Raw genomic sequence first — 27142 nt, 5'->3', positions numbered from 1 at the left:
TGAAGTGCAGGCTATCAGTAATGTTGCCAGCTCTTATTTTGTTTGTTTTAATTCTTGTGCAATCTCTATAAGAGAACTAATATTTTGAAATGTTAGTTTGACAGAGAGAACATAAAAATTCCAGGCATGCTGATAATTGACACTCCAGGACATGAGTCTTTCAGGTAATGTTTTCTCACAATGTTGTACTTATCAGAAGTGACAACTAAAACATATTTTTAACAAAGTGCGAGGTTTTTGCCTAATTCATTGTGTTAGTAAAAAGCCGAACAAAACCAAACTATAAAGAGAAGGAATAAGTGGATTTGCTTCATTTGCAGGTGCTTTTTATATCTAGTTCATTGCTGGCCTTTTATAGCTGATTAATTTTCTGTCTTTGTGCCAGTTGAGCCATGAATATCTGAAAAAGCATGTAAATAAATAGTTAGTGTACTAAGAGGAAAGACAGAAGCAGGAAGCTAGCTGGAGAAGGAAAGGTGAGGATTTCAGGTGACCTAAGTACTCTGCTATGAAAAATTAAAACTTCTGTCCTAATCTCCGGTTCATAGTGTCAATGTTAAGGTAACTGAGTTGGTAAGACCGGGAGTTACTAATTGCACAAATCATCTGAGTCTTAGCAGACATCAGATACTGTCTGGGAACACCAGTGGCATGCAGGCAAGCCACTGAATCAGCTTTAAGGTTAAAACGTGGCATGCATAACTGAACTCACTGGGACAAAATCTCCAAACAGAAAGATTAGGAGTTAAGTATAAACTTCTGCAAGCACTGAAATGCCATGTTGTGGGACACTTGGTAATGTCCAGATCAGTACCTTGGCATCTTACCACTTACAGTTCTTCCATCTTCTAGCCAGGTTTTGTTTGGCACCAAAGATATGATAGTCTGTTTATATTGTTTAAAAAATATAACATTGTATACATAGTGCTTATGTAGCATTGTAAAAAAAAAAAAAAGGTCTTGTTCAGATTTTGCACTCCTGTATTTCACTTTAACTGTCCTAATTCTCGCTCAGAAAATGATCAGAACATGTCTTACATGATAAAAATATATAATAATACAAGAACTATTGGAAGAGTAATAGTTTCTTATTTTTGCTTACACATACTTTAATAAATTCTATTAAATTTGCAAAGTGTCATTTGAACACTTTTTTTATATAGTTTCCATTTTTGAGGGGAAATAACTACTTGATCAGCTTTAGCTTTTTGTTTGTCAGTGCAAGTTTGACATTGTACTTGGTGTTTTTATTAAAATTCTGTTGCTACATTACTGGTTTTTTTCTTGTCTTTTAATGCCACAGCAATCTAAGAAATAGAGGAAGCTCACTTTGTGATATTGCTATACTTGTAGTTGACATCATGCATGGTTTGGAGCCACAGACAATTGAATCACTAAATCTGTTGAAATCAAAGAAATGCCCCTTTATAGTAGCGCTCAACAAGGTAGGATAGCTTTTTATTCTAATAGTGTATATACACTTTCTCTATGCTAAAAGTGTATTTGGCATTTGACAATTGTCTGTTTTCTTCCTTGAACTGGAATTTTTTGTGTCAAGTCTGAAGTGGTGGTTCTAGGATCCTGTGTTTGTAATTTTTGTGTCCTTGATACCACAACGGCTTTACAGGAGCTTTGCAGAACAGTCAGTTCTTCTTGGAATCCTTACTGATGAATTTTGTTTACCTTATGTAACTTCTGTATATGATTCACACTTCTGGAAGTTGTACTCTAGTTGTGTTTTTTTCTTTTCCCTTATATGGATTTTTGTACATTTTCTGATAAAATTCACACACAAGCTTCAAGTTGAAAAGTCACACTTCAATTTAGCCACTGATACTTGTTAGTCTGACTTGAAGACAAGCTGACTTTAAGCCCTTGGAGCAGTAATATTGATCACTGGTGCAAAGTGTTTTGGGCTTTGCAATATTAAATGGTAAAGTAGCTAATTACTTTCAGCCCTGTTTTTAGAAATCCTGTGCATGAGAAATTATGCTGCCTGTTTGTGATGACTTGATGAATTACATATAATTCATATGAACATGTAGATGAATTATAGATGTGGAAATTACTCATGTCCAATGACTTTGGAAGCCATCTGACATGCTGACAGAGAACCGTCAGAACTATTCATGTGCAGTGTAAAAATTGCAGTATACTTCAAAAAATGAAAGGAGTATTAAGATTGAAGGTGGTTGAGGAGGCCATTATCTCATTGCTGAAAACAGCTACTTTTTTAAAAGAACCCAAACAACCTACTGGATGGAGAGGTGTTAAGGCCTTAGGGCAGAATAGTAGAGTTCAGTCTCAGTTAGACATGAAGACCCAAATACGTTTCACCGCTGTCACAGGCCTACAGTGAACCTGAGATTAAACAGCTGAAAGTTCTTGCATTTCAAGTTATAATTGTATTTATTTGACTAGGTTATAATCTGTTTTCTTAAGATGTAATTTTGATTTTGTACAAATGTAATAGTTTCTTGGACTAAGTCGGTCCTGCTTTGGAAACTTATTTAGGGGAGTGTTTCTTAAGTACACAGTCATGTCTTTTGAACAACTCACTGTGGTCCCTTTTCTGTAGCAACACAGGAAATGGTCCAAATTCAATAATAAGTTTTAAAAGTTCTATGTAAAACTAGTACAGTCTCTTTTTGGGGGGGAAAAAACCCAACACCTCTTGATTTTGGAGTTGTTTTGGGTGTTTTGTGAAGCTATACATGGCTCTCTTTCTTCTGAATGTTTAAGATAAAACTTGATGTAATTAATGCATATAAACCTTTTCCATATGAACCTAGATTATTATAGCTTGAATTTTTAAAACCTGAAGTAGTATTGCTATTCTAAAATGATGTCTGACTTTGGGTAAATACACAAACAGAGCTAAATATAGCAGCTAAAACAAATAAAAAAGATTTAATTTGATTTCTGGAGCAGATAGATGGCTGGCTAAGTTGGTTGGTAAAGTATTTCTCACCGATAATGTGGCATAAGCATAAAGATGCCCTTTAGTAAGCTGCATAAGATGACCTACTGCTGTATTTTCAAGATTGATAGGTTATATGACTGGAAAAAAAGTCCAGACACAGATGTAGCTGTCACCTTAAAGAAGCAGAAGAAAAATACGAAAGATGAATTCGAAGAACGTGCAAAAGCTATCATAGTAGAATTTGCAAAACAGGTAGGTTGGAATATTCAAGGTTCTTTGCTTAACAAAAGTGATAGTAAATGGGGTGGGTGGGTGGTGTGGTTTGTGTGTTGTGCATGTTTTTTATTTTGTTTTGTTTTTTCCCTCTTCCACAAAACAACTTAGAATATGAAAAGAAAACTGTTGCATCTCCTCTGACACATTGGTGTTTACCTCTCATAAAACAAACTCCACTGTTGTTACATTAATCCGTTTTAACTGCTTCATCCTTAAAAGTGTTAGTTTGGAGAAAAGTAGCTAATTGCTGTGCATGGTCAATGGAGTCATGAATAGCAGATGAAGTTTTATGTCCCTGTTCTTTTTCTTTTTGGGAATAGCCCAAGAGAATCTCATCTGCCTCTTTTTCCCTTGGATGCTGGCAGGGTATGAATCACATCAGTTCTCGGAACTTCTTTTGTTGATGACATACAGTGCTGTGTAGAAGCTAGATGGGCTAATTAGCTTTGTAGAGTTATCCCACACTGCTTCCAAGTGTGGATTGAGGATTCATGTTCCATAGCATACTGTCAGTAACAGTGTTGGTTTTGTACATTGGCCTTTAAAAAATGCAGTGGTACTTGCCTGGGGTTGAATGTTTCTGTTAATACTGGTACGTATATGTTTTTCCCTGTGTAACTGTTAATCCTGATTCCAGGGCTTGAACGCTGCCTTGTTTTATGAGAATAAGGATCCCCGCACTTTTGTTTCTCTTGTACCTACCTCTGCTCACACAGGGGATGGCATGGGAAGCCTGATAGCTCTTCTTGTGGAGCTCACGCAAACTATGCTGACTAAGAGGCTGGCTGAGTGTCAGGAGCTGAGAGCTCAAGTCATGGAGGTAATTCAGCAGCTCTTCCTTGAAATTCATACAGAAATTTCTCTCTTCCCTGCCTCTTTCTTTCTGGTAAAAAATTGTATGTTTGAAGTCCTTAAATAGGGAGTAACTTTTTTCCCCTTTCATTCAGGTTAAAGCTCTGCCAGGCATGGGCACTACCATAGATGTTATTCTGATTAATGGACGCCTGAAAGAAGGAGACACCATTATTGTTCCTGGAGTAGAAGGTCCTATAGTGACTCAGATTAGAGGTCTTCTGCTACCTCCTCCTATGAAGGAGCTACGAGTTAAGGTATGGCAGCTGGTTTTAGTGTACTGGCATTTAAAACCAGGAAAAAATAAATCAAGCTTTATGAAAAATGAGAATGTAGTAGAGTTCAGCTATATTAGCAGTATCTAAAGGTGACTTCAAGGGAAAGACAGCACACATCTGGTGTTTTTCTGTGAATGTACTTGTATGTACCTATTGGGGGGTGTGTGTGTTGTTATGATAGTGGCAAAGAAAAGGATCAAGGAATTATCTTGCAGTGAGAATTAGGATGTGCATGCTTTAATAAGGGATTTGAGCATGTGGCTGCATGTGAGAGGGAGATACCCATCTTAAATGGAAACTGGAGTGTACTGGTACAGTGACTTCTGAGTTCAAGTTACATCATTAGTGAAAATGTTTTTTTTAGTAACAAAAATAATATACACTTAGGTTTGAGAGAAGCGAACAAGTGAGTTTCTGGGGTTGGTTGGTGAGTGGCAGTGACCAGGACTTCTGCAGAATCTGTAGCCTCTTGGCATTTTTAAGAGTTGTTGGAAGTTTTGCTGCCTTAGTCTTAATAGCCTGAGGAGAGACACTGAAATAAGGAGGTGACACAGAAACAAAAGGCCATAAATAAATTGATAAATATATTAAGATTCATGCATACAATTCAAACATGATTAAAAGAGCTGCTCTGATTTTTCCTGCTTAAAAGTATCTGGACAGATTTTGTTTAAGGCAAAAAACTCCATACAGATAACCTAGGTGAATGTAATAGGATAGGCCTTAAAGGTTTGGTTCAGAGGTGTAAAACTAGTGTCCCTGCAGACTGCTGGAGTCCTTGGTGTTTAAGCTAGTTCCATCCTGCAAAGGTAGATACTCTTGTAAGTAATACTGATAATTGCAGGGCCCTGGGTTGATGTTGGTGTTCTCCTTCTGCTGGGAGATTGTTGTTGCCTCAGAGGTGCTGAAGGATGCAGTATTGGTGCTGAGGTGGAATCCAAGCAAGATCCTCTTGACCTGCTTTAAGTAGAAAGACAAGCCCTTCTTTCCGCTTGGCCGGCTTATCGGCTGTGGGCTGGGACAGTTGCCTTGGCAAATCTAAGGCTTCCTGCTCTGGAGCGCAGCTTTACAGTAATACCTTGGTAATGGCTACAGAGGGACAAAAGGGAAATGGATGTTTGTGCTTAGGTTTTGTTCTCTGCTTGGTTGGAAGCTGGTGAATGTTCTTCTACCATGAGGAATGAATTGAAAGCGTTTCCACCCATTTGCTTCCTTTTATTTGAAAGCAGAAGATAAACTGGTGTGTGAAACTCCTAGGGACTCCAGGGTTTTTTGGGGGACTGAATAGCAACGTAACGTAACAGGTTCCCATCAACAACATCTTCAGATGATTTTCTGTCCTTTGGTGGGAGATGGAGCACAGGGTATCAGCATCATGATGAACACTGGATTTGGGAACTAGAGCTGGGCAAGTAGATCCAGGGTAGCTGTTGGGTTTTTTTGAAGCAGACAGTGAGAATGCATTTTGATTCAACTTGTTAATGCAGAATTGTCATCCTTGAAATAAGACCCACATTTTGGGGTGGAGGGCTAAAGAATAGAGGCTTGCAGGAACAAAGTGCTTCCTGAGGAAGGAAGCTGCCTTGCAGTTATAAGAAAAGGATTGGACATGTAAACAAAAGAAATGAAGAAACAAACCAGAAAATACTTCCAACATCGATTTAAAGATCTTCAGAAATAACTGGTTTTGTCGTGCCTTGGGGCCATGCCCTGAGTGTGGAGAGATCTTCAAGGTTCCCCTGGATGGGGAGGAGCACCTGGGAAACTGAGCATGGAACTATGCTGGACAAGAGGCCTTTAGTGGGAGAGCGAGACAGCTCTTCCTGCACAAGAACTTGGGCTGTGTATCAGCTGAGCTTTAGTGCTTTTGTTGAGGTGTTGGCATCTTCCCCTCACTTTACTATGGGTTTATTAGCGAGTAGCTGCCTATTGCTGCTTGCACTTTTCTAGCCTGTGTTTATCTTTGGCCCCGTTCTCTGTTTTTAGAGGATTTCCCTGTGCCCTGCCCCTCTTAGCAGTGGTGCAGGAGTATCTGAAGGGAGAGGAGCGTGCAGACAGGAACATGCAAATGCAAAGCAGAGACAGTCACTGATGAAAGATGGGAGGTGCTGGACTTCAGTGTCCTGCTCTCGGCTGTGCTTGTGGGTTGCAGTTTCTTCAGCTGCTCAGCACTGCGTTGTGTTGCTGTGCTCCATTGACTTGAACTCTTTGCTAGTGTGTATAATCTCTTTTTCAGAACCAATATGAGAAGCACAAAGAGGTTGTTGCTGCTCAAGGTGTGAAGATTCTTGGGAAAGATTTGGAAAAAACGTTGGCTGGTTTGCCACTGCTTGTAGCTTATAAAGAGGATGAAGTCCCAGTCCTCAAGGTGAGGTGGCTAATGCTGAAGTACAACACACTGAGGGTAACTTGAGTTCTCTGGTGACGAAACTCATTCAAATATTGAGAGCTCAGTACACAAGTAACTGGCTTTTTTGGTTCCTTTAAAAACTGCTGTAACGTGCTGTAGCCTTGTGCCCATGTGAAGCTTTAGTGATGAGATGTAGTGTCTTGACCATTAGCTTTTTCCCTGATATTTTGCTGGGGGGTGTCTGCAGGTAGAATGAGATGTGAAAACAAGTATCATGGCATAGTTTGACTGTTAATTACTGATTTTGTATTTGTAGTAATTTATGCATATATTCAATTACATTATATTAGGTACGTATCTGCTAGTAGAGTTCTTTAAACTGTCATAATTGCAAAGCTGATTTAAGACTCGTGTAATTTCTTTTCTGACTTAAAAAGTTGTGGAGAGGATGTAGCTATCCTAAAACCAAAATTGTGGTGAGATGCTACTGTTCTCCAAAGGCAGAAAATTATTTTGAAATTACTAACACACAAGGTTTCTTTTACTTTTAACCGTAGTTTTACTTTAGTCTTCTGTCTACTTATTTGTGCCTCTAAAGGGACGTTAAACTTTTTGGATGTCCAAACACAGACCTAGTTGCTGGGTACATCCAAGAATGTATATAAAGTGTACTGCTAGGAGTAGATCCGTGGTGGCCTCAAGTAAATGGCAACACCCATTTATCTGCCAGAGGAAGAGATGGAAGTGCTTGGGTTTAAAAGGCATGGGCTCTGAAAAATGTGATTTTGACTCCTCTGAAAGCAGCAAAATGGCCTTGCTGCTCTTGCATCGTGTTTTGTACCCAGGCCTAAAGAGAGTTCAGGGTCCTTTCCAGCTCATGGCTTTAGGAGTCAGCTTTTCCTATTGATCCTCAGGCAGCCACAGGCATCAGCACACATGGAGTGTTTGCTCAGCCCTGCCAGCAGACAGGGGAGAGCGATGTGCATTCTGCAGACTCCCAAGATGGGCATTTGCTCTGTCTTCTATGATCACCTTCTTGCAAAATCCTCAGGTCTAGTTCAGCTCAGGCTTTTCTAATGCCAGAAACAATCACAGTGTCTCACAGGGCTCTGTATGACTTACTGCAAGTCTGAGTTGGGACCTATCAGTATGGCTGTTACATACTTTCACCAGCTCATGAACAGGAAGATTTTGTATCCTGAGGCATAAATAGCAAGAGAACTTAAAATTTCCTTTTTCTCTCTTTTATTTTTTTTTTCTTCTAAAGGATGAACTAATACATGAACTGAAGCAAACACTGAATGCAATCAAATTAGAAGAGAAAGGTGTTTATGTCCAGGCTTCTACTTTAGGCTCTTTAGAGGCATTACTTGAATTTCTTAAAACGTCAGAAGTGCCAGTAAGTACTTCTGTGCTGTATCTGATGTTGTTGGTTCTGTGTTTTAGTCACTGTTTCCTTTTGACTTGGCAAGTTTAGTGACTGGATTTATGTGGCTTTCTTCAACAGTATTCAGGAATTAATATAGGTCCTGTCCATAAAAAAGATGTTATGAAGGCATCAGTTATGTTGGAGCATGACCCACAGTAAGTAACTTTGCTTTACTCTGTTGATAAATGTGCGGTGGTGCTGCAGGAAGGCTCAGTGCCCTCCTTAGCTCTGGTTCTGTGCTCTGTCTGGTAACCTGCTGGACTCGCTCTTCCCCACAGGTATGCCGTCATTCTGGCATTCGACGTGAGGATCGAACGTGATGCACAGGAAATGGCTGATAGTTTAGGAGTGCGTATCTTTAGTGCTGAAATAATTTATCATTTATTTGATGCCTTCACAAAGTATAGGCAAGACTACAAAAAACAGAAACAAGAGGAATTCAAGTAAGTATGAGCAATCATATTCTGGATGCTTCCCAAGTAAGTGTGTTGCTTATTTTAGTATACATGAAACTGCATTTTACCTCTTGTTTCCTTGTTATTACTTAGTGATGGGAAGGAAGGGGAGAGTAGAACTATAAATTTTCAAGAATTCAGCGCTCCAGACTAACTGTTTACATCTGGGTTAGGCATGGTAGGGTGAGAGCTGTGAAAGCTGTGCAGCAGGTACAAGATTCAGCTAGAACTGTTACGTAACATGGAGTGTTTTTATTAAGGTTTGCTTTCTATACTTGGCTGACAGATGGGTTAGCCTTGCAGACTAAGAAAATAAAACTGAAGGGATTTGGATTCTATTGTTTTATATTTATGCAATTCCAGTGTAGAGGGCTTCATTCTGACTGCAGTAACATGAATATGCAATCATTTAAGGATTTATAGGGACCCAAAATAAATTTTTGGAATCGTGTGTCATTGGGTGATCCTCAGTAAACTAAGACAGTCAAAATAAATTAAAATGTATTTCATTTCATATTGATCCCAATTTGAGTTTGTATACTTCAGCATTTAAATGTATTTGTTCACTTTACAAACAAAAATCTTAATTTTTTGAGTCCTTGTGATGGGTTAAGGCAGCAGTATTTCTATTCCTGTGCTCTTCTGCAGTTGTTATTATACTGTAAAATTCCTACTCCTTCAGTCGTGGTCTAAGTTGAGCGCCCAAGCCTGTTAAAGTAAAATCCATGCCAGCCATGCTTGATTATTGTTCCCTGTAGTTCTTGAAGATCAGCTATTGACTGGAATTAGCAAGTTTGGAAAAGAGATTTTTTTTTTCCTGCTTGATTTTTTTCCCCAAGTGACACTCTTAGGATAAATGCCCAAGAATTGTGGGAGAAGGCAGAGCTGTTAATGCTACATACGCTGTTCCAGTCTCTCCTTCCAAGTGCCTTTTCTTGTCATCTTCCAGGCATATAGCAGTGTTTCCATGCAAGTTGAAAATCCTCCCTCAGTTCATTTTCAACTCTCGTGACCCAATAGTGATGGGTGTTGTTGTGGAGGCCGGCCAGGTGAAGCAGGGGACTCCCATGTGTGTACCCAGCAAAAATGTAAGTAAGCACCTCTTCCCAGGGGATGTTGATCCACCTGGTAATTCCTGAGATGAGGCACCGTGGAATGTTTGCACGCCTTTCCCCAGTGTGCAGATTTCTGGTAGGAGATGAGGTTCAGACCTGAAGATCAGATCTCTCTTCTGGGGATCAAGGACCTAGTTGCTCTCTGCCAGCAGAGTTGAGCCCTGCAGCTGGATAGAGGAAGTGTGGCTGGAAGGTCCCTGCCTGAGAGCCGTCCTCCTTCCCCACTGCCAGTGCTGTGCTCGAGTAACGAGCACAGTTGACTTCCCCCCTACTTAGCTACCAGGAATGACAACTCCCACCACCTTGAGATAACCAGTTGATATCCCAGATGAGCTATGGGTGGTTGATGTTGCAGCCCTTTTCGGTACGAAGCACTTGCTGTGCCATGTTTTGCTTTGCCCACGCTGAGGCGGCAGCTCCACCAGTGCTGTGCTTCCTGCAGCAAGTCTGTGTGTATGAACGGGAGTTTAGGGAAGGGATTTGTGCACAGGGGGTTTGTGGATGTGTCTTACAGCTGCTTCATTGCATTACAGTTCGTTGAAATTGGAATAGTTACAAGCATTGAAATAAACCATAAACCAGTGGATGTTGCAAAGAAAGGCCAAGAAGTGTGTGTGAAAATAGAACCTATTCCTGGGGAATCACCTAAAATGTATGGACGACATTTTGAAGCAACAGATATCCTCGTCAGTAAGGTAAGAGCAATCTCTGTTTTTGGAGAGGGCTTAGGACAGTGGCAGCTTGCTTGAAGTGGAACTGTTGCATGAAGCCTAAAAAACATGCAAGGAGCTTCCTCTTGGAGACTGACAGACACTTGGAACGCAGTATGTGTGTGGCATGGTTCAGCCGAGTTCCCTGTAGCCTTAGTTTGAGGTCTGTGGTGGTGTCCCTGGAGAGGCCTGAAGGAGTGATGGGCTGCAGCTGAAATACCTTGTAGCTCCCAGCACCCAAGAGGGTAAAATGCTACACTCGCTGTTCACAAACCATTGTCCGTAGCTGGTGCTCAGCAGTCCCCCAGAGCATCACAGCTGGTGTTGGGAATCGTGCAATAAATAGCTGCCCTAATTCTGGAACACTGGACTTGGATGAGGAGATGATCACTTGCTCAGTCTTTTGCTGTTGGATGCAAAGCCACAGCTCTCCCCACTCCCAACTGCTTTAGTCACCATGTTTTAAGACACCCTCTGCCACACACATGCTGGGGGCATGTGCCCACAGATGAGGGGTGAGTAGGGCCTGGGATAGGGACAGGGAGGGGGTGCTGGTCCTGTGGGCCCTGGTAGAAGCAGGAGACCTCTCCAGTTCTTGCCTTACTGCATAAGGGTCCAGTTGTCTGTCCATCTGCAGAGACAGACCACATAAGGGATGTGATGAGAAGGGAAATGAAGGGAAATGAATGGGATGGTCATACAGCTGATCAGTGGCAAACCTGGGATCAGAACGAGCTGGCCTGCTGTGCAGACTGATGCCCTTTCTTCAGATTGTTTCCAATGTACTAAAACTGCCTTTAATACACTTGCATATGTGCGTTTCTGATGAGATTGTCTTGTGTGTTACAGATCAGTCGTCAGTCCATCGATGCTCTGAAGGACTGGTTCAGGGATGAGATGCAGAAGTCTGACTGGCAGCTTATAGTAGAACTGAAGAAAGTGTTTGAAATCATCTAGATAACTTTTTACAGCAACGGGGAGGCAGGAATAAATGCACTCTTCCTGTTCTAAAAAAGTTACCAACAAAGTCGTATATTAAAGACAGTGTTGGATATATGTTTGGGAGGAAAATATGTGGGTAAAATGTTTTCCATGAGAAACCAAGAAATTTACACTGGTTTGACAGTGGTCAATTTACATGTTCCCATGGTTCCAATGTGCCTGTTCACCTCTCCTACTGCCCTTCCTAATACTGGCTGCTGTTTTAAAGTTTGCCCTTCCTTCTCTCACACCTTCCTTCCACCCTTTGTCCCTCCCTCTCTCCAAAATAAAATAAATTGAATTTTTATTACAGAACTAAAGCTCTTTCACTTTTCTACTGATGAGAGCAGTACTGCAGTATTTGATTAACCAAGCTTCTGCAGACTTTGTGATTCTCGGGACATTTTTGATGTAAGAAGTACTTCTTTATTTATGCATACCTCTTCCCTTGACTTTCTTTTCCAACATTCTGCTTTGTGCCTATAGAAATTTTTTTAAATAGAAAATTAGGCAGTTGGATATCTCTGTATTTGCTTTGTGTGAAACAATGTTGTAAAGCATAGCTGCCCACCTTTTACTGCTTGTACAGTTCATGGAAGTCAACCTGTAATCATTATAATGCAGAGCCACAAATAAAGGAGATGGACAGAGTGTAGCCCATTTGTTTTACAGTTTGCTTCAGTAATCACAGTTTCACTCCATGGGCTGTGGCAGATGTGGAAAGGCCAGGAGGGGCCCTCTTGCCTCTCTCTGCTTGGCAAAATGGTGGAGGCGCATTCCAGCAAAGGCGTCTCTTCCTCTGGCTGCACTTCCCCCTGCAGCGTGTGCAGGGTGCTGATGTCAGCGTTCCAGGTGTTTGGCACGGCACAACTCCCGGAGGAGTTCAGGGCTGGCATCTCTTCTCCAGCTGCTGCTCAGACGGTGTCAGTACCTGTGAACAGCTGCCTGCCAGGGAGCTGCGCCTTGGGATGCTGCATCAGAGCTGCTGGGGCATCTGACACCGTGGGACTGAACCAGCTCCGAACTGGATGATGTTTGTCATGACCAGGAGTCAGCCTGGAATCCCAGCATTTTCCTACCTTACCTTCCCCTCTACCGTCCTGCTGGATGACAGCTTGATGTATTCTTATGCAGGCTGTCTGTGGGTATCTTACAGCTCATGGTGACAGGAGCAAAACCAGCGCTCTTCAAAAGCACAAACTGAAACAAAATCAAGAAGGATCTTTCACACAGCCGAGATTTTTAGCATTTAAGATGTTCACAAGAGTTTAACTTGCAACAAGCAGTTTGATCAGATTTCTTCTGTCACTTAGATTACTTTTTTTTGTTGGAAAAATCTGAATGTTATAATTGGGATTGTGTGGACTCCATTACAAAGGAACATTTAATAACTCACCTCCTTTGCAAATGGAATTTAATTTACCAGAATTTTTTTTTTTGTTAGACTTCAAACTTGCCATTGAAAAGGTTGTTTTCAATATGGTTGGTGTGTGGTGCAAATTCCCGTCGCTGGGTGAACAGAATTATCAGAGGGAGAAGACTGCATTTATTTAATTGTTAACATTTGCAAACTATGCAATCATGAAAACTACACTAATAAAGTTCTTAAAAACATAGATGTCAAACACTGTGGTCTCGATGTATTCCTGATTGTTTCCTCAAAGGTGGAAGGGTGTTGTTCCCACAGGTAAAAACTCAGGGAAAAAGACTGTGCTGCTTTGGTGGCTTCCTGCTGGGGAACTTAATAAAATATGTAAAATACCTTCACTAAAAGACTTAAGGAAGCAGATGACTTGTTGTATTTAAGGGCTTGGAACAGGGATCACAAAGAAAGAAAGTATAACTACAACTATCCTGACTTAGCATTACGTAACTGTCTTTTAAAGATGGGACTCGGAAAGACCTAAACTAGAAACTAATGGAAACTTAGATAACTTGATTTAGATAATGTAGACATGTATCTGCAAATCGATGCAAGTGTTTATATACATGGATCAGATCCCCCCAGCCTTCCCAAGGCTGAACAGTCCCAGCTCTCAGCCTCTCCTGGTATTATGGAAGAAGCTCCACTCCCTTAGGCACCTTTGTGGCCTGTGTTGGGATTGCTTTGTATGTCCAAGTCTCTTGTACTGAGGAAGCAGCACTGGACACAGCACTGCAGGTGTGTCGTGCCAGTGCTGAGCAGAGTGGAACAATCTTCCCTTGGCTTCCTGGAGATGTTGTTTCCCCTGCATCCTCGGAGGCTCTCAGCTGCCTTTGGTGCAAGGGACTCTTGCCATCCCAGATAACCCCAGGGCCTTACATGCTGAGCTGTTCTCCAGCACCTGGCCCCCAGTGCTGGGGGTGGCTCCTCCCTGGGAGCAGAACCTGGCACTTCTCTTTGCTGAACTTCACAGGGTTCCAGCAGCCTGTTGGTCTCCAGAAGCAGCACCCCCTGCTCTGTCATATCGGCCCACCTTGTGTCATCAGCAAACGTGCTGAGGGTGCCCTGCCCCACCATCCAGGTCACTGACAAAGATGAATAAGACTGACCTAGTGCTGACTGTGGGCACCACTTGGGCCTGGCCTCTAATAGACTTTGTGCCCTGACCACCATTCCGGGGCCTGCCTGCCCAGGCAGTTTTCAATCCACTTCTCACTCTCTCTCCTGCCTGTACTTCATCAGCTTGTCCACGAGGATGTTACAGGAGATCTTACAAAAAGCCTTACTGAAGTCAAGGGAAATGACATTCTGCTCTTCCCTCATCCATCACTTGGCTGTAAAAGGCTGCCAGGTTGGTACCTCTCCCCGTGTTACCAGGGAAGCCACAGGCACAACCTGAAGCTAAAAGCTGCTGTCACTCCTGTAACCTGTGCTGCAGCCAGTGATGTGACTGCAGTGGCCTCTGCTCCAGATGCACTGTCAACTGCAGCTAATCTGAGTGCAGCAGCTCCTGCCCTGTGCTAGGGGAGATGCTTCCAACTAAGCCAGTGGTGCAAATCCTGCTCCTGCTCCAGTTTGCATTCCAGCTCTCAATTCTACACCCAGGTGGTCCCCCACACCTTGAGGACTATGTTGGATACTTCTCCACAGCTCTGTCATTTCTTCAGAAAATGAAGAGATTTTTCCTACCACCCAGGTTTTCTTCAAGTGGTCTTCACTCTTTCTGGGCACCTGAACAGCCTTGCTGTTGGGCCAAATACAACTGTACGAGGTTGGTGCACATCTGGCAAAAGCAGACCTGCCCAAAACACAACCTGCAGAGATGCAAACACATCCCCTACCAGGGACACAAGAGCTGGGGCAATTTATTTCACTTCTGCTACTCACTACAACCTATTTTGCAATGCTGCAGAAAAGAAACACTGGCTGGGAAGAACTGCGGTGTTCTATAAGTGACTCTGTCTTGAGCAGGAGCAAGGCAGGGGACAGATGCAGCTTAAACAATGCTCCAGGTCAGCTATTCCCTCACTCCTTCACAGTGCTGCTTTTGGGTGCCTTGTTCTCCCCCAGAAGCACATGTGTCCAGAGGCTTCAGCAGACACTGTGTGCTTTGGGAGTGGCTGGGCCACTCTGCTTTGAGTCTTTGAAGGATGAAACTGAAAATGAACTAATATTCTTCCCTCAGCTTAAAATCTGTAATAAAGTCAGTGTAGAAGAAACAAAACGTGGCCAGGTGCACGTACAGCAGCCTCCTCCACATGTCAAGGCAGTACCTCTGTGCAGAACTTTGTGAAATTAATCAAAGCTGCAGCTTCAATAAAAGGAATTCACTATATTCAAACTGAAGCATCACAAAATAGAATCAGTACAAAAATATACATACAGTTCTTTATTAAACAACTGTAAACACTTCACTGTAAAAATCCATAAAACTTTATAAACAAACATTTTGTAAATAGATTCTATACTACAATAAAAGAATTTTAACACAATTATTTACATGCAATACTGACAAATTTGGCACTTTCTGAAAAGAAATGTACAAAACACTTTCTTGTTTAAAAAGAAATTTGAAATTATAAAAACTCAGGGCATTACTATCATGCACTTTGCAAATACCTCACAAGCACTTATGGCACAGCTAGCAGAGAGCTCCAGGCTCTCATCAAGCTCTTTACTACAAGTTCAGATAACTTTTAATGTGCTTCCATAAGTTTGTTGTAAAACTACCTGAACATTGTCAAGAATGAAGTCAAATGCCATATTCCAAACTGATTCCACAGATGACTGCATTAACCTGAAGGAAGAAGAGAGTGAAAATTACCATTACAGAACCAGTCTTTTTTACAATCAGCTTTGGTCTTCACAAGGTCATAGCAGTTCACCACGAATGGCATTTTCATTCAATTCTGGTAAAGCCCTCCCTATTTAAATACACCAAGTCTTACATAATGCCACAGACTCCTCTGCCACCCATTGGTGAAATTTCTGGTGTGGGCAGTGTCACAGCAGGTTGTAAACACTCACATGTGGCAGTGCTGTGAGCCTGTGATCAGGTGACCTTCCACAACTTCATACTGGAGATCAGAAATTACAGGCTTCTGGACCCTCATCTTTCCTTCCTCATTCCAAGACAGAAATGCTATTTCTCTTTTTCCAACAAATGCCAAGAGCGATGGACACAATTAAATAACAGGTTTTGGGGGCACTAACACAGTGTTTACTGCTAAGAACAGAACCAAATCATGGAGGCCCATGGAGAGCTAAGAGTTACCTCTATGACTCAGCTGCCACTAGAAGCACATTAAGGAAATGCCCAAGGAAAACAAAGTAGCTCTGCACTCTCAAAATCTCCTTCTAGATCACTACATTGCAGGAGAGCAGAGGTTCCTACATTTAGAGCTTTAGAGGACGTAACCTTGGTATCATATGGACAAGTGCACATCATCCAGCTCCTGATTCCTTCTCCTACACTTATTACAGGGCCTTGCAGAGACACACTGCCATCGGTACAGAGCCCATATACAGGGACCAGGAATGGGACATGATGCTTTCTGAAGAGTTTTATAAAGAATTTACTATACAACATTCATAAAACAGTTCATTGCACTGTGTGTTTTGCATTTTCTAGGGCCTAAAGACTTCCCCGTAATACAAAAGCCTGGTGAAGTTTCTACACTGCTGTAATCTTTTAGGTATTGATTATTCTGTGAAATACATATTTTTCAGATCTAAAACACAGAAAGCTGAGCTCCACAGTTAAGCACCAGTTAGTAAGCAAGTCATAAACACAATTTGGGCCTCCTGACTCATGGGAAGAGTAATAACAGCATAATAACTACATAACAGGAATCAATTCAATAAGTTGGAGGTGAGACAGGATCTGGATACAGAAAGAGAATGAAGTCAGGTCTAAAGTGCCATGAAAAATTAATGAAAACAGGATGAAAAAAAGGGACAATGCTGATGAAAACTACATCCTTTGTCTAGAAACAAAAGACTTGCCCAGAGAGAAGTTATGGATGCCCCATCCCTTGAAGTGTTGAAGGCCAGACTGGATGGGGCTTTGAACAACCTGGTTTAGTGGAAGGCGTCCTTGTCGATGGCAGGTGGTTGGAACTAGATAATCTCTAAGGCCCCTTCCAACTCAAACCACTCTGTGACTCTAAGAAATACTACTAAGTGCTACCCCAGTTTTTAAATAAAATTTAAGCTTAAAATATTTACACTCATCAGTGGAATGTCCAATGGGCCTCACAGTGAAGCATCTAGTGTATAAATATTAAAAAAACAGTCTAAAATGTCACAAGTACTAGCAATGAAGTTACCTTTTCATGTATTTAACAACCAGATCTAACTTTTCCAAATCTTTTTCTTCTATTAGATCAGTACAATACTTCACAACCTGTAGAATGTCTTCTTCCATAGGATCTGTAATACAAAATCATTAAAAAAAATGAGATCTTTTATCTAAGTATACTCAAAATATAATCATAGAATAACGGGAATACGACAGAAAGAAATTCTGCACTGTCAGGGCCTCAGGGGCCAACCTAACAATTGCTGTATTCCCACATGACCCCCCAACATCAGAAGTTGTGCACATCACAGGACTGCAAGGTACTGAATTATCTGTCTTGTAGACATTTTTTTCTTCAGTCAGAACAAGTGACAGCCAAGCTAGCACTAACCAAAGGGAAAAGAGACTGGGATTTAGAATGGAGTGGTTGTTTTGAAACTTTTAGAATTATAATGTCCAGGGTAGGAAGGTCAGATTTCCCAAGATATAAAGGAGTTATTTGTTTCACATAATGTTAAAATTCAAATCACAATGTAGCAGCAGTGTTACACTTTGGCACTTCCCTTTTTTCCTAGAGTTCTTTCCAGCATTTATTTTGAGAAAAAAAATAACCCTGCATTCCTTTGCCTCTAAAATTACATTTTCATAGAAGAGGAATTTCCTTTCAAGAGGTTTCATCCCAGTGGTTGTAATACACGTGAAAAAAAAGGAAAACCTCCAACACAAGTAATATCAAGGCATAAGACACATGGGTTAAAGAGGGAGCATGCAAATTTTCATGATGTTAAGCAAGACACAGGAGCTGGCAAGACCACAGAGTAACAACTGATAGAAAGAAACAAGTTCCTCCAGGACTTCCAAGGCAGTAAGATTTCAAGATTACCGGGAAAAAAAAGAAAGAAAGTACAACTAGTCTACTAAAAGTAGTTTTCCTTGTGTTGTATGCAAGATTACCACTAGCATGACACCCCGCACCTGAAATAGTTGTGATCCATTCCTTCAGCAACGCCTTCACATCATTGAATTCCACAGCTCCAGCAAGGTTTGGTGCTTGAGGCCTAAACGAACCTGGCTGCTGGTGAGTCTGCAGAGCTGAGGGGCCTGAAGAATCTGAAGTTGATGGAACTGCTTCTGGCTGTTCCAAACATAAAAGTTGATAATGCTCTGACAAATATGGTAAAACCATGTATATATACACAGATAATTGTCTAGTAAGGAATCCAGTAAAGGACACCAGCTGCATTTGTGAACATGAACTAAGTCTAAAGAAGCACACATAGCTTCACTGTTAGTGCGGAAAGTACCTGAGCAGCAGTTCCTTCTTGTTTCAAGAAACCATCTATTAGCTTCTGTGGGCTTCCAGATGTAGCTGGCATGTTTTTTCCAGGGCTACCAACATGTTTGTTTTTCAGAGGACTCTGAATCTTTTTTACAGGACTGACTGGATTTTTTTTCCGTATTTTTTTCTTATTTTTCACAGTTGTATGCTTCAGGTTTAAGAAAGGATTTTTTGACACTGAAAAACACAGGAATAGTCAGTGGTTGACACATTTAAAATTTAACACTTTTCCATTGAAAGGGGAACTCTGTATTTTCCACAAAAATCTAAGGATCACTTGGGAGAAAACAACCTAGATAAAGCAACCTTAACATTCACATGCCATTCCAAATCCTGGCAATGTTTTAAGTATTTGAAAAGCACTGCTAGACATTACTGTACTCAGAGGATACTCAGCTATTTGTAAGCCTTTCAATATGGAGCACTGCAGTACTTCAATATAAGCAGCTGTTGAAATCTGAAGCCTATTGGACAAGTTGCCTCACCTCACTCAGAGCACTGTCCCACCAGTGGTTATCAGCAAAGCCAGCAGTGCAGAGCTCCCTCCCCAGTGCTTTTATGAGAGTTCATGAAGGAAACTGCTCTCATTCCATCATACTCACATATCTGTACTAGTTCACTGGCTATGAAATCAAGGTGTTATTATAATAATGCAGTATTTAACTGGCAATGAACCCAATGACATTTCAACCTATTTTATGAGAAAGCAAGTTCACAGGGCATTAATCTTATTTCTTTCTCCTGATTAGAAAAAGGAGACCTGGATGATCAGCTCAGAGTAAACCTGACTATCAGACACATGGTGTGATGTAGCCTGTCTCTCACTGTCCAAAACCCATACCAGTGTTTTCGGTTCCAGAGAACCATGAGAACGCTCTCTGAACACAGTTTAACTAACGTAGGTACTGAAGATGCAATACTTTAAATCACAAGACATATCAAGTTTAGATTCTATTCTGCAAACATATGGCTGTGGCTAAGTAGTGCCACGGTCCCCATGAATTGAATTAATTACCCATTTGAGTAAAGCTGGGCATCTGTTTGCAAACTGAGACCACAGCTGGTTGTAACTGACAGTCTGTCAAAAATAAATACAGAAATTCAATTGAACACAGCATCTTCACAGAAGCTTTCTTTAGTTCTATTTTCCAGTTTATTTTTTAGGGTTGTGTAACTATTTGAATAGTAACCAACTCCCACACAAGACTGCTGTACAACTATATATTCTCACCAAAAGTGTTAGCAGGTTGCTGCTCAGATTGCTTTTGCCTTTGATCATAGGCATCTTTCAGCTCTGCTTGCAATTCAGCAGGTAGTGCAGCAAAAACCTCGGGGTCCACCTGAACAGGAACAAAAGATTCATTTGATTATTTTAATAGTGAGTAGCACTGTTTGCTTCTCTCTAGGTCACTCACATGAGAAAGGTATTTACATTTTATGCCAAGGAAAAGTAAACGAGATATAACTGAAACACTGTAAAACACGTTGTACACTTTCTTTGTATGTTTTACTTTGTAAAAGCAACCATTTTTTCCATCTAATATTACTCTACTTTAATTATTTCATAAAATTACTCTTATGGGCCTCTAATACTCTAACCATCTTACCTACGGATACTGTATTACAGCATGTTTAAGCCTAACTCAAAGAACATTCAAATTTCAAAACACAAACACTGTGACAATGAGACTTTTGTTCCTCCTCTTCTTTTGATACTTCTGTTTCCAGGAAACTGCTACACAATTCAAAATATTCTTGGAAATAGTCTCACTTCTTTAAGGACAGAAAAAGCCAAGTCCAGCTATGTCTTTAACTAGCACAAAGAAGGTTTAATTTCTTTCTCCTACAGTTGTCTATCCCTTGTTTGACTAATAAAACCACAGTCCCTTGCAATTGTCCCAGGGACTTGAATTCTAGGCAGGAAATAGTTTGTTGCCAATTGCCAGACACACTCATATGGAGAAAACAAAATTTATTGTATTATCAGTTATCTTTCATCACTGCGTGTCTGAAGGAGGAAATTAGTGACAGGCTAGTCTTGGAGTTTCCCATTGTTATTGGACAGTGTTTTCAGCTCATAATCAGAAAAATCTAATTTAAAAAAACCAAACCTATCATTTAGAGAATTAAATCTGCCAGTGGGAGAGTGCCCTTCATTTCACTAGTAAAATTCAGAGATGTGCACAAACAACAAAAAATTAGCCAAAACTACAATTACTATTCTAAGGGCACAATACAATTTCTATCATTATCTGAGATACTGTAGTCCTTACATGTACATATGCACATGAATTAAAATTTTCCTCCTATTTTCAATAGAGATTTGATTTTTTAAAACCCAAAATATGTATGCTATGACAGGAAGGTACAGTATGCTATTGACATACATGATGTCTAAATTATATAGATCATAAACATGAACGTGCTCCTATAGCACAAGTTAAAATTCATCAATGCAGCACAACCTTTCTTTCCCATTTTTAGAACTCCATGTGCCAACACAAATCTTTCACCACACAAAATACGTGCTAATTAAAGAAGGAAATGGGAACAATTCTGATCTTGTGCAGAACATTGTGCACATACATTGTGCAGAACAAAGCACTGTAGTGGAATGCAGCCTATTACATCCAGAGGTGTAAGTTGTTTTTTTAAATATAAATTTTATTTAATAAAGCTGTTCTAAAAAGGTTAGTGTTCACTGTTTAAGCATTTGAGACTCAAGAATTTGGTCTGAATTGGCACTGTTTTTTGTGTACATCACTTACCAATTCATGCAGAAATAATTCACTACAGGGAACTGGATGCACTTGTATTCCCCCTATCACTGCCCTCTCAGAGCGTGACATATAAAAATTCACTTAGAAGAGCCACCAGTCAAGTTCATATGAGTTCTATACTAATAATTGGACTTTCAGATAATTTACTGTACAGACAGAATGTCCTAACATAGCTTTCACATACCTGTATGATATTCAGATTATGGAGAGCCTTGTTTTATAAATTCATGTATTACCTCAGCATACAGCTACCAGTATTTTTGATGTGCTTATATAAATTTCCTTAGGAAGAATCTATACCACGTTAAGACAATGTGAGGATGAGATGAAAATCTGCCACCACTAATTAATGCCACTACTACAAATCTCATTAATTTCTAAGCATCTGTAATCTTTATTTTTTGCATCCTATGCTTCTACAGAAGTCAGCTGCTACAGAGAAATACAGCTGTTCTAAATTTTAAGATTACTCCAGCAACTGATGAAACAAATACAACCTATCTGGATTCCTTTTACAGGAGAACCTTACCCAACAAGAGACATTTCCCACACATTTTTTAATGAATAAATTACTATCAGCCATTAACTTTGCACCTGGTGATAAAAACACAGTTCACACAAAAGGAATGAAAGGTTGAAAAACAAATCTAATTAAGCTACAAAAAGATGGCAGGGCATAATTTACATCTGCTCAGTTGATGTAGCTAAAGTACTCCATTTGGAGTGGCTGGCTATATTTCTATACCTGAAACCTAATACTACTTATTTTACTGCATCATTTGCCAGAAAGTAATTCTAAATGTTTGTGTGCAATCACAGAATATACACTCCCACAAAGACTTTAACAGAAAAATATGTGTCAAACTATATTTAGAGTAAGATGGTATTTTTGAATTAAGTTCATGTTTGATTTTAACACAGAAAAAAAATCCTCCCACATTAATGAACTGGGTGTAGCATTTTTTTTCCACCACGGCTAAGGGAAGCTATTAGACCATACTATTCTAGGTAGTAAACTTGTACCTAACTCAGAAAATGAAAATTGTAAATCTTACTCCTCTTTTTGTCAATAAGGAAAATCTGAAGTACAAGCATAAAACACTCTAAAATAGATAGTATGGATATCCCTGACAAATAAATAGGAAGTAGCCAATTCTTCTTGAACTATATCTTCAAACAAAAAGGCTGCTCTGCTAAGCTGCATTCTTGGATCACAATCACAAAATGCACTGGGAGATAGAGACAGAAAAGCCAGTATATTTGAGTGTATAAATTAATGTTTCTAAGAAAACTTCAAAAAGTAAAGCTGTTATAAAAACCCAACAATCAATTTCTGACTACCTAATTAACAGATAGATAAAGCACAAGCACAAACTAAAAGGAATTTCTATAGAAAGCCATATGCAGTTACAATTTACCCCAAAAAACTGTACTGAGTGGTATGACAAGTGTGGAGGGGTGTACTTTAAAGCACAGTATAATTTAACACACAAATCCAAGACAAACTCCTGTTTAGAAATAGATGTAACTACCTAATTTAAAACAGCTGGGGTATGGAAAACTCAGATACTATTTACACACTAATCCATAGGGAAAACCAAACTTTGCAGTTCAGGAATAAAAACTGACACAACTGTTTCTGAACCAACGAACTTGAATCAAGGTGAGGAACTTTTAGTTATAGAACAGACTACACATCTTCTTAATAGCAATTAATAGCAATTAATGCATTAATTATTTAGTGATTTTCTCTGGATTCTTTGTCAGCTAAGCACCATTATTGCCTTAGAAACAACAACAAATATCTCTCCATAAATGTGATTAGGTGATATCACTTCATTTGAGAACAGCAATGACACAACAAACAAAAATAAAAATACTGCTCTGTTCTAAATTATGCATATGCAAGATATTGTATCTCTGGGTAACCCAATCTTTCATTTTTTAAAAGATTTTTTTTAATTTTTACACTACATTTGTTCAGCACCATCTTGGATTGAAGGGTGGAATAACATTAGAAGCATCATTACTGTTACCTGCTGCCCCATCAGGTCCCTGTTTTGACAAACAACTTTGCACTTCTCTCATCCTGGACATGCTATATATGAGTCCATTTAAAAACTATGGAGATAAGCATGATCTTTAGCCATGACTGCCCTTCTCCCAGGAATGTGATACAAACTACCACATCTGCAGAAGAAACTAGTAGAAGTTGGCTTTACCTCATCAGAACATACACCTAAACAGAGTGAGTCTCCTGTGACTAGCTAAGCAGATTTAGGACTGCTTCAGACCTATGGTGCAGTGTAACTCAGCTGCAATGCAGAAAAAAAGGCTCATTGCAAAGCAAGCCATAAATGACGAGGCTTTACATTAAACAACAGCAAACCCACAGGCGTACTGATGACTATAAATCTTTAATAAATATTGTCATACCATGTTTGTGACAGATAAGGTAACATTTGGCAGACTTTTAATTAAAGGACCATAAACAATTTTGGGATGTTACAGGTTCTAGTTAATGCTGTTTCAAGAAAGCCTGTTAACTTCCTTATAGATGAGAAGTTGTTGTTTACTGACACAATGCAAACATCGTACCTGTGAGAGAGCTGGCAAAGCTATGACATTGATTCCCATACTGGTATTTGGTTCTTGGAGCTCTGGTATTTGTAAAAGCACTGTTCCAACTGGTTGTGACAGAAGTGCAGTGCTACATCCATTTATTGGCTCTTTTTTGCTATCTCCATAACTCTCTCCTTGTTGAATGGTGCATATTTGCTCTACTTGTTCTCGGAGATCAGGCGGCAGAGCTTCTAGCACAGACTTATCTATCTACAAATGTAGAAAAGCTTTTAGAGTTTTCCAAGGAATACATAACAAAATTATTTTAGTGAAAAAATTAGTTATACAGTTCCTGAATTTTTCCAAAATCCCTTACACTTTAACCAGTGTATGCAAACACAATTAGGAACCTGACAATTACACTCCGCAGCAGCAAAATATCATTTAAGACTAAGCAGCTCAGTAAATATGAATGCTCAGTTTTATCTTTTCACAACGTTCAGTCTTCTCATCACAAATCACAGACAGCGTTTCCTCCACAGTTACCTAGAGATAAGGAAACCCAAATTCTGAGTTCAAATTATACAGGCACCATGCTGATATGAATACTGAAGTGGTGTTTGGTACAAAGCAATGAAACTCTTTCTTTATACAGTTCTAGGGTACATATTAATGATTTACTTTAATGGTATTATGTAGGTTTGCATACTGTCAGACTCTTGTCAGAGATTTTGATAATGAAATAAGCTTTTACTTAGTATCAATTATTGACTCTAAACAACTGAGAAGATCCCTCAGTGTCCAGAAGTTGCTGTGTACAATGACAGCTGCACCAGTGACTATGAACACAACTGACAAGCAGATGCACAGCATAATTTTTCTCACAAGTAATATTTGAGTAAAAACATTAAACACCAGTGTTTGCCTGTAAGTTCTGCTGAATAAAACTCCATAGCAGTGTTAGAACACGTTATATTTTGCCTTTAGGAAGAAGATTTGGAACTTAAGACCAGATTCTGGATTTACAGAGAAGAACCACAAATACCTAGGAAAATCTACTTGCCTTATGCTAACTGAGAGATTTTGATGAAAACTGTGGTATTGTTAATCACTTCAGTTACTCTTCTACGTTCTGTTTGTGTTCACTCGTTCCAAATTTGCTACATATATAAAACTCTACAAATATTTTCTGGGAATCCTGGGTGTAAAATACCTTGCTGTTGCTTTCCTAGCACACAGTACACAAAAAGCAGGGTGGTACTAACCTTCATCACTCCTTCCCTGTACCAAATTTCATACTATATTCTGTATTATAGTATGGTTAAAAGCAAAAGGAAAGGTGAGCACACCGTGCCATAAGGCCACCAAGGTTTTAGGACCTCTACTACACAGTCAGTGCACTTTGCACTTGTTTATACATATTCCCTCTGTAGCAGTCTGAGTGAACAGAGCTTCACATTGTTCAGTCAAATTACTTTTAGATCCTGAGCTGGTTTGGTTATTGCATTATAGCAACAAGTTTTCTGCCGGAAGCGTAATTTGCTTCTCAAAAATGTATAAATATGTGGAAAAGCTGTTATAAGAACATCAACAAATGCTTTCACAGATTTAAATTACAGAAATTAAAATGACAGACTTTTACAGAAGAGCAAGTAAATCTGCTTATACCTAAAATACCTATAAAATTCAGTGCAGCTGGCTCACAGCAGACCCTTCTAACAGATGTCTACTTGAATAACATGTGGAAATAAAAGGCTCTCCATTTGCTAAAATGTACCAAAAAAAAATCCCCCAAACCCTTAGAAATATTTTACTTAAATAAAGATTGTCTTCCTCTCATATAAACAGTATATCCTGTACAAATGTTAAATGTGCATCTTAACTTCAACATTATTTATTTTATTAAGGCAAAGTAGTTTTGCATCAATAACAGTTACTTACTGTGCATCATACTATACTAGAACTCTTTTTATTTAAAAAGAGCTCCTTTTCAGTCTATCCAAGTAACATAGACAATCCCAAGTTATTAAAATACACTGCAGATGATTAATATTCTCAGGTTTTACCTGGGAAGCAGATGGAACTTCAATACTCAAATTAAGCCTGGATTTTACGCTGATGGGAGAATGCATGCCATTCCATTTGACAGCAGACTCGGTGTTGTTGGCATTAGAATTGAGACCAGGTGTGAGATGGGTACCACGAGATGGAAGAAAAGTGCAGGTTCTTGAATTAGAAGATATTTCGAGGTCCATAGCAGCCACAAATACTGTATATATGAAAACAAAATACCGAATGATCATCTAATAGTTAAAAATACTCTGAAGATTCAAGACACAGTGAAGTTAGTTTCCAGTGTTACTTGCTAAAGAGTTTACACAATATATAGCATAATTATAACACTTCCTATTTCAAAATATCCTTTGTTACAATTAATTAAAAAAAGTTTGGAATAACCTTATACAAATATTTATTAGTAGCATTTTCATTTGCAGCAGCGTAATCCACTCTCAGAAAGTTTATGTTAAATAATTTATACTGGTAAAATACTGAATAAGTATTCCAAAGGATAATCTATGTTGGGATCCTTCAGAACTGATCATTATCACACACGCCAAGTACAAAGCTTACTGACCTTCCTTATGTTCTTCTTCTGAGTGTTTTTTTGCTTTCTGAACATGAAAAAGATCAATAACTGAATGTGATCCACCAGGTAAATGTCCAGATTGTACTGCTGAGTGAGCCGAAGTGGTTTTACTGATGGGAACTAACTGTTGTACCTGAATTCCAACCTAAATCCAAAACATAAATACACTCATTTGAAGAAGCTTAAAATAAAAAAAATAAAGTGAATAAAAAAATCTGTAATTCTATCACAATAGCACTGCCTTCTTTGGAATTGGCTGCTTGTTGTGTGTGGGGGAGAGGACAAATAAAAGTATGCTGAAATACACACAAACGGCCACTAAAAACAACCCAAACAAATCCCAGGATCATCCAGCACAATCCAACAACTAAGAAATTAAAATGATAATACCATCTTCTCTGATATAGACAAAGTGCTGTCAACAGGATCATGAAACAATGTGTTTATTATGAAATTTCTTACACACTAAGAGATATAGAATTAGTGACCAGGAAGTGATTAGTATTAAATCTGGCTACCCACACAAGAAAGCAATGTTTTCCCCAAGGACAATGTATATTATATCCATCACTTAAGTCTATAAATGAAAAAAATAATATTGCTTCACTTCTAGACATGGTTTTCAGAAAGTCTCAATGGATTAAAGTACCTTGGTGGAAGTAGTGTTTTTCAAGACAACCTAATTTTTCATGTAACTTCTAAATACCAAATGAATAGGGGGT

At 39.5% G+C, this 27142-nt stretch overlaps 2 protein-coding genes across 7 annotated transcripts in view; one reads left to right on the top strand and one right to left on the bottom strand.

Annotated features, from left to right (window-relative positions):
• Positions 1–12994, top strand: part of EIF5B (eukaryotic translation initiation factor 5B) — a 34602-nt gene extending 21608 nt beyond the window's left edge. The window contains exons 13-24 of the mRNA XM_018084052.1: positions 97–164; positions 1304–1445; positions 3044–3175; positions 3837–4019; positions 4147–4308; positions 6566–6697; positions 7947–8078; positions 8187–8263; positions 8387–8551; positions 9513–9651; positions 10212–10373; positions 11238–12994. Of these exons, the coding sequence (XP_017939541.1) occupies positions 97–164; positions 1304–1445; positions 3044–3175; positions 3837–4019; positions 4147–4308; positions 6566–6697; positions 7947–8078; positions 8187–8263; positions 8387–8551; positions 9513–9651; positions 10212–10373; positions 11238–11345 (1602 nt within the window). The 3' untranslated portion in view covers positions 11346–12994. The remainder of the gene's footprint in view (positions 1–96; positions 165–1303; positions 1446–3043; positions 3176–3836; positions 4020–4146; positions 4309–6565; positions 6698–7946; positions 8079–8186; positions 8264–8386; positions 8552–9512; positions 9652–10211; positions 10374–11237) is intronic.
• The window catches only part of REV1 (REV1 DNA directed polymerase), a 45310-nt gene continuing 30373 nt past the window's right edge, over positions 12206–27142 (bottom strand). For 5 of the 6 annotated variants that reach the window (XM_018084050.2, XM_018084051.1, XM_029964719.1 and 2 more), the window contains 8 exons: positions 26409–26565; positions 25840–26042; positions 23810–24043; positions 19663–19771; positions 18397–18608; positions 18068–18227; positions 17121–17223; positions 15167–15589 (listed from right to left, as the gene is read on the bottom strand). In XM_018084050.2, coding sequence (XP_017939539.1) covers positions 15478–15589; positions 17121–17223; positions 18068–18227; positions 18397–18608; positions 19663–19771; positions 23810–24043; positions 25840–26042; positions 26409–26565 — 1290 coding nt within the window. In that variant the 3' untranslated portion in view covers positions 15167–15477. Of the gene's footprint in view, positions 12570–15166; positions 15590–17120; positions 17224–18067; positions 18228–18396; positions 18609–19662; positions 19772–23809; positions 24044–25839; positions 26043–26408; positions 26566–27142 lie in introns of those variants that run through there. The other variant, XM_018084047.2, reaches the window with a different exon arrangement.

Source organism: Manacus vitellinus, unplaced genomic scaffold, assembly GCF_001715985.3.
Source record: "Manacus vitellinus isolate BGI_N305 unplaced genomic scaffold, ASM171598v3 scaffold_7_pilon, whole genome shotgun sequence".
NCBI lineage: Eukaryota > Metazoa > Chordata > Aves > Passeriformes > Pipridae > Manacus > Manacus vitellinus.
The sequence above is the reverse complement of the archived record's forward strand: the minus strand, read 5'-3'. Positions and strand labels throughout refer to the sequence as shown.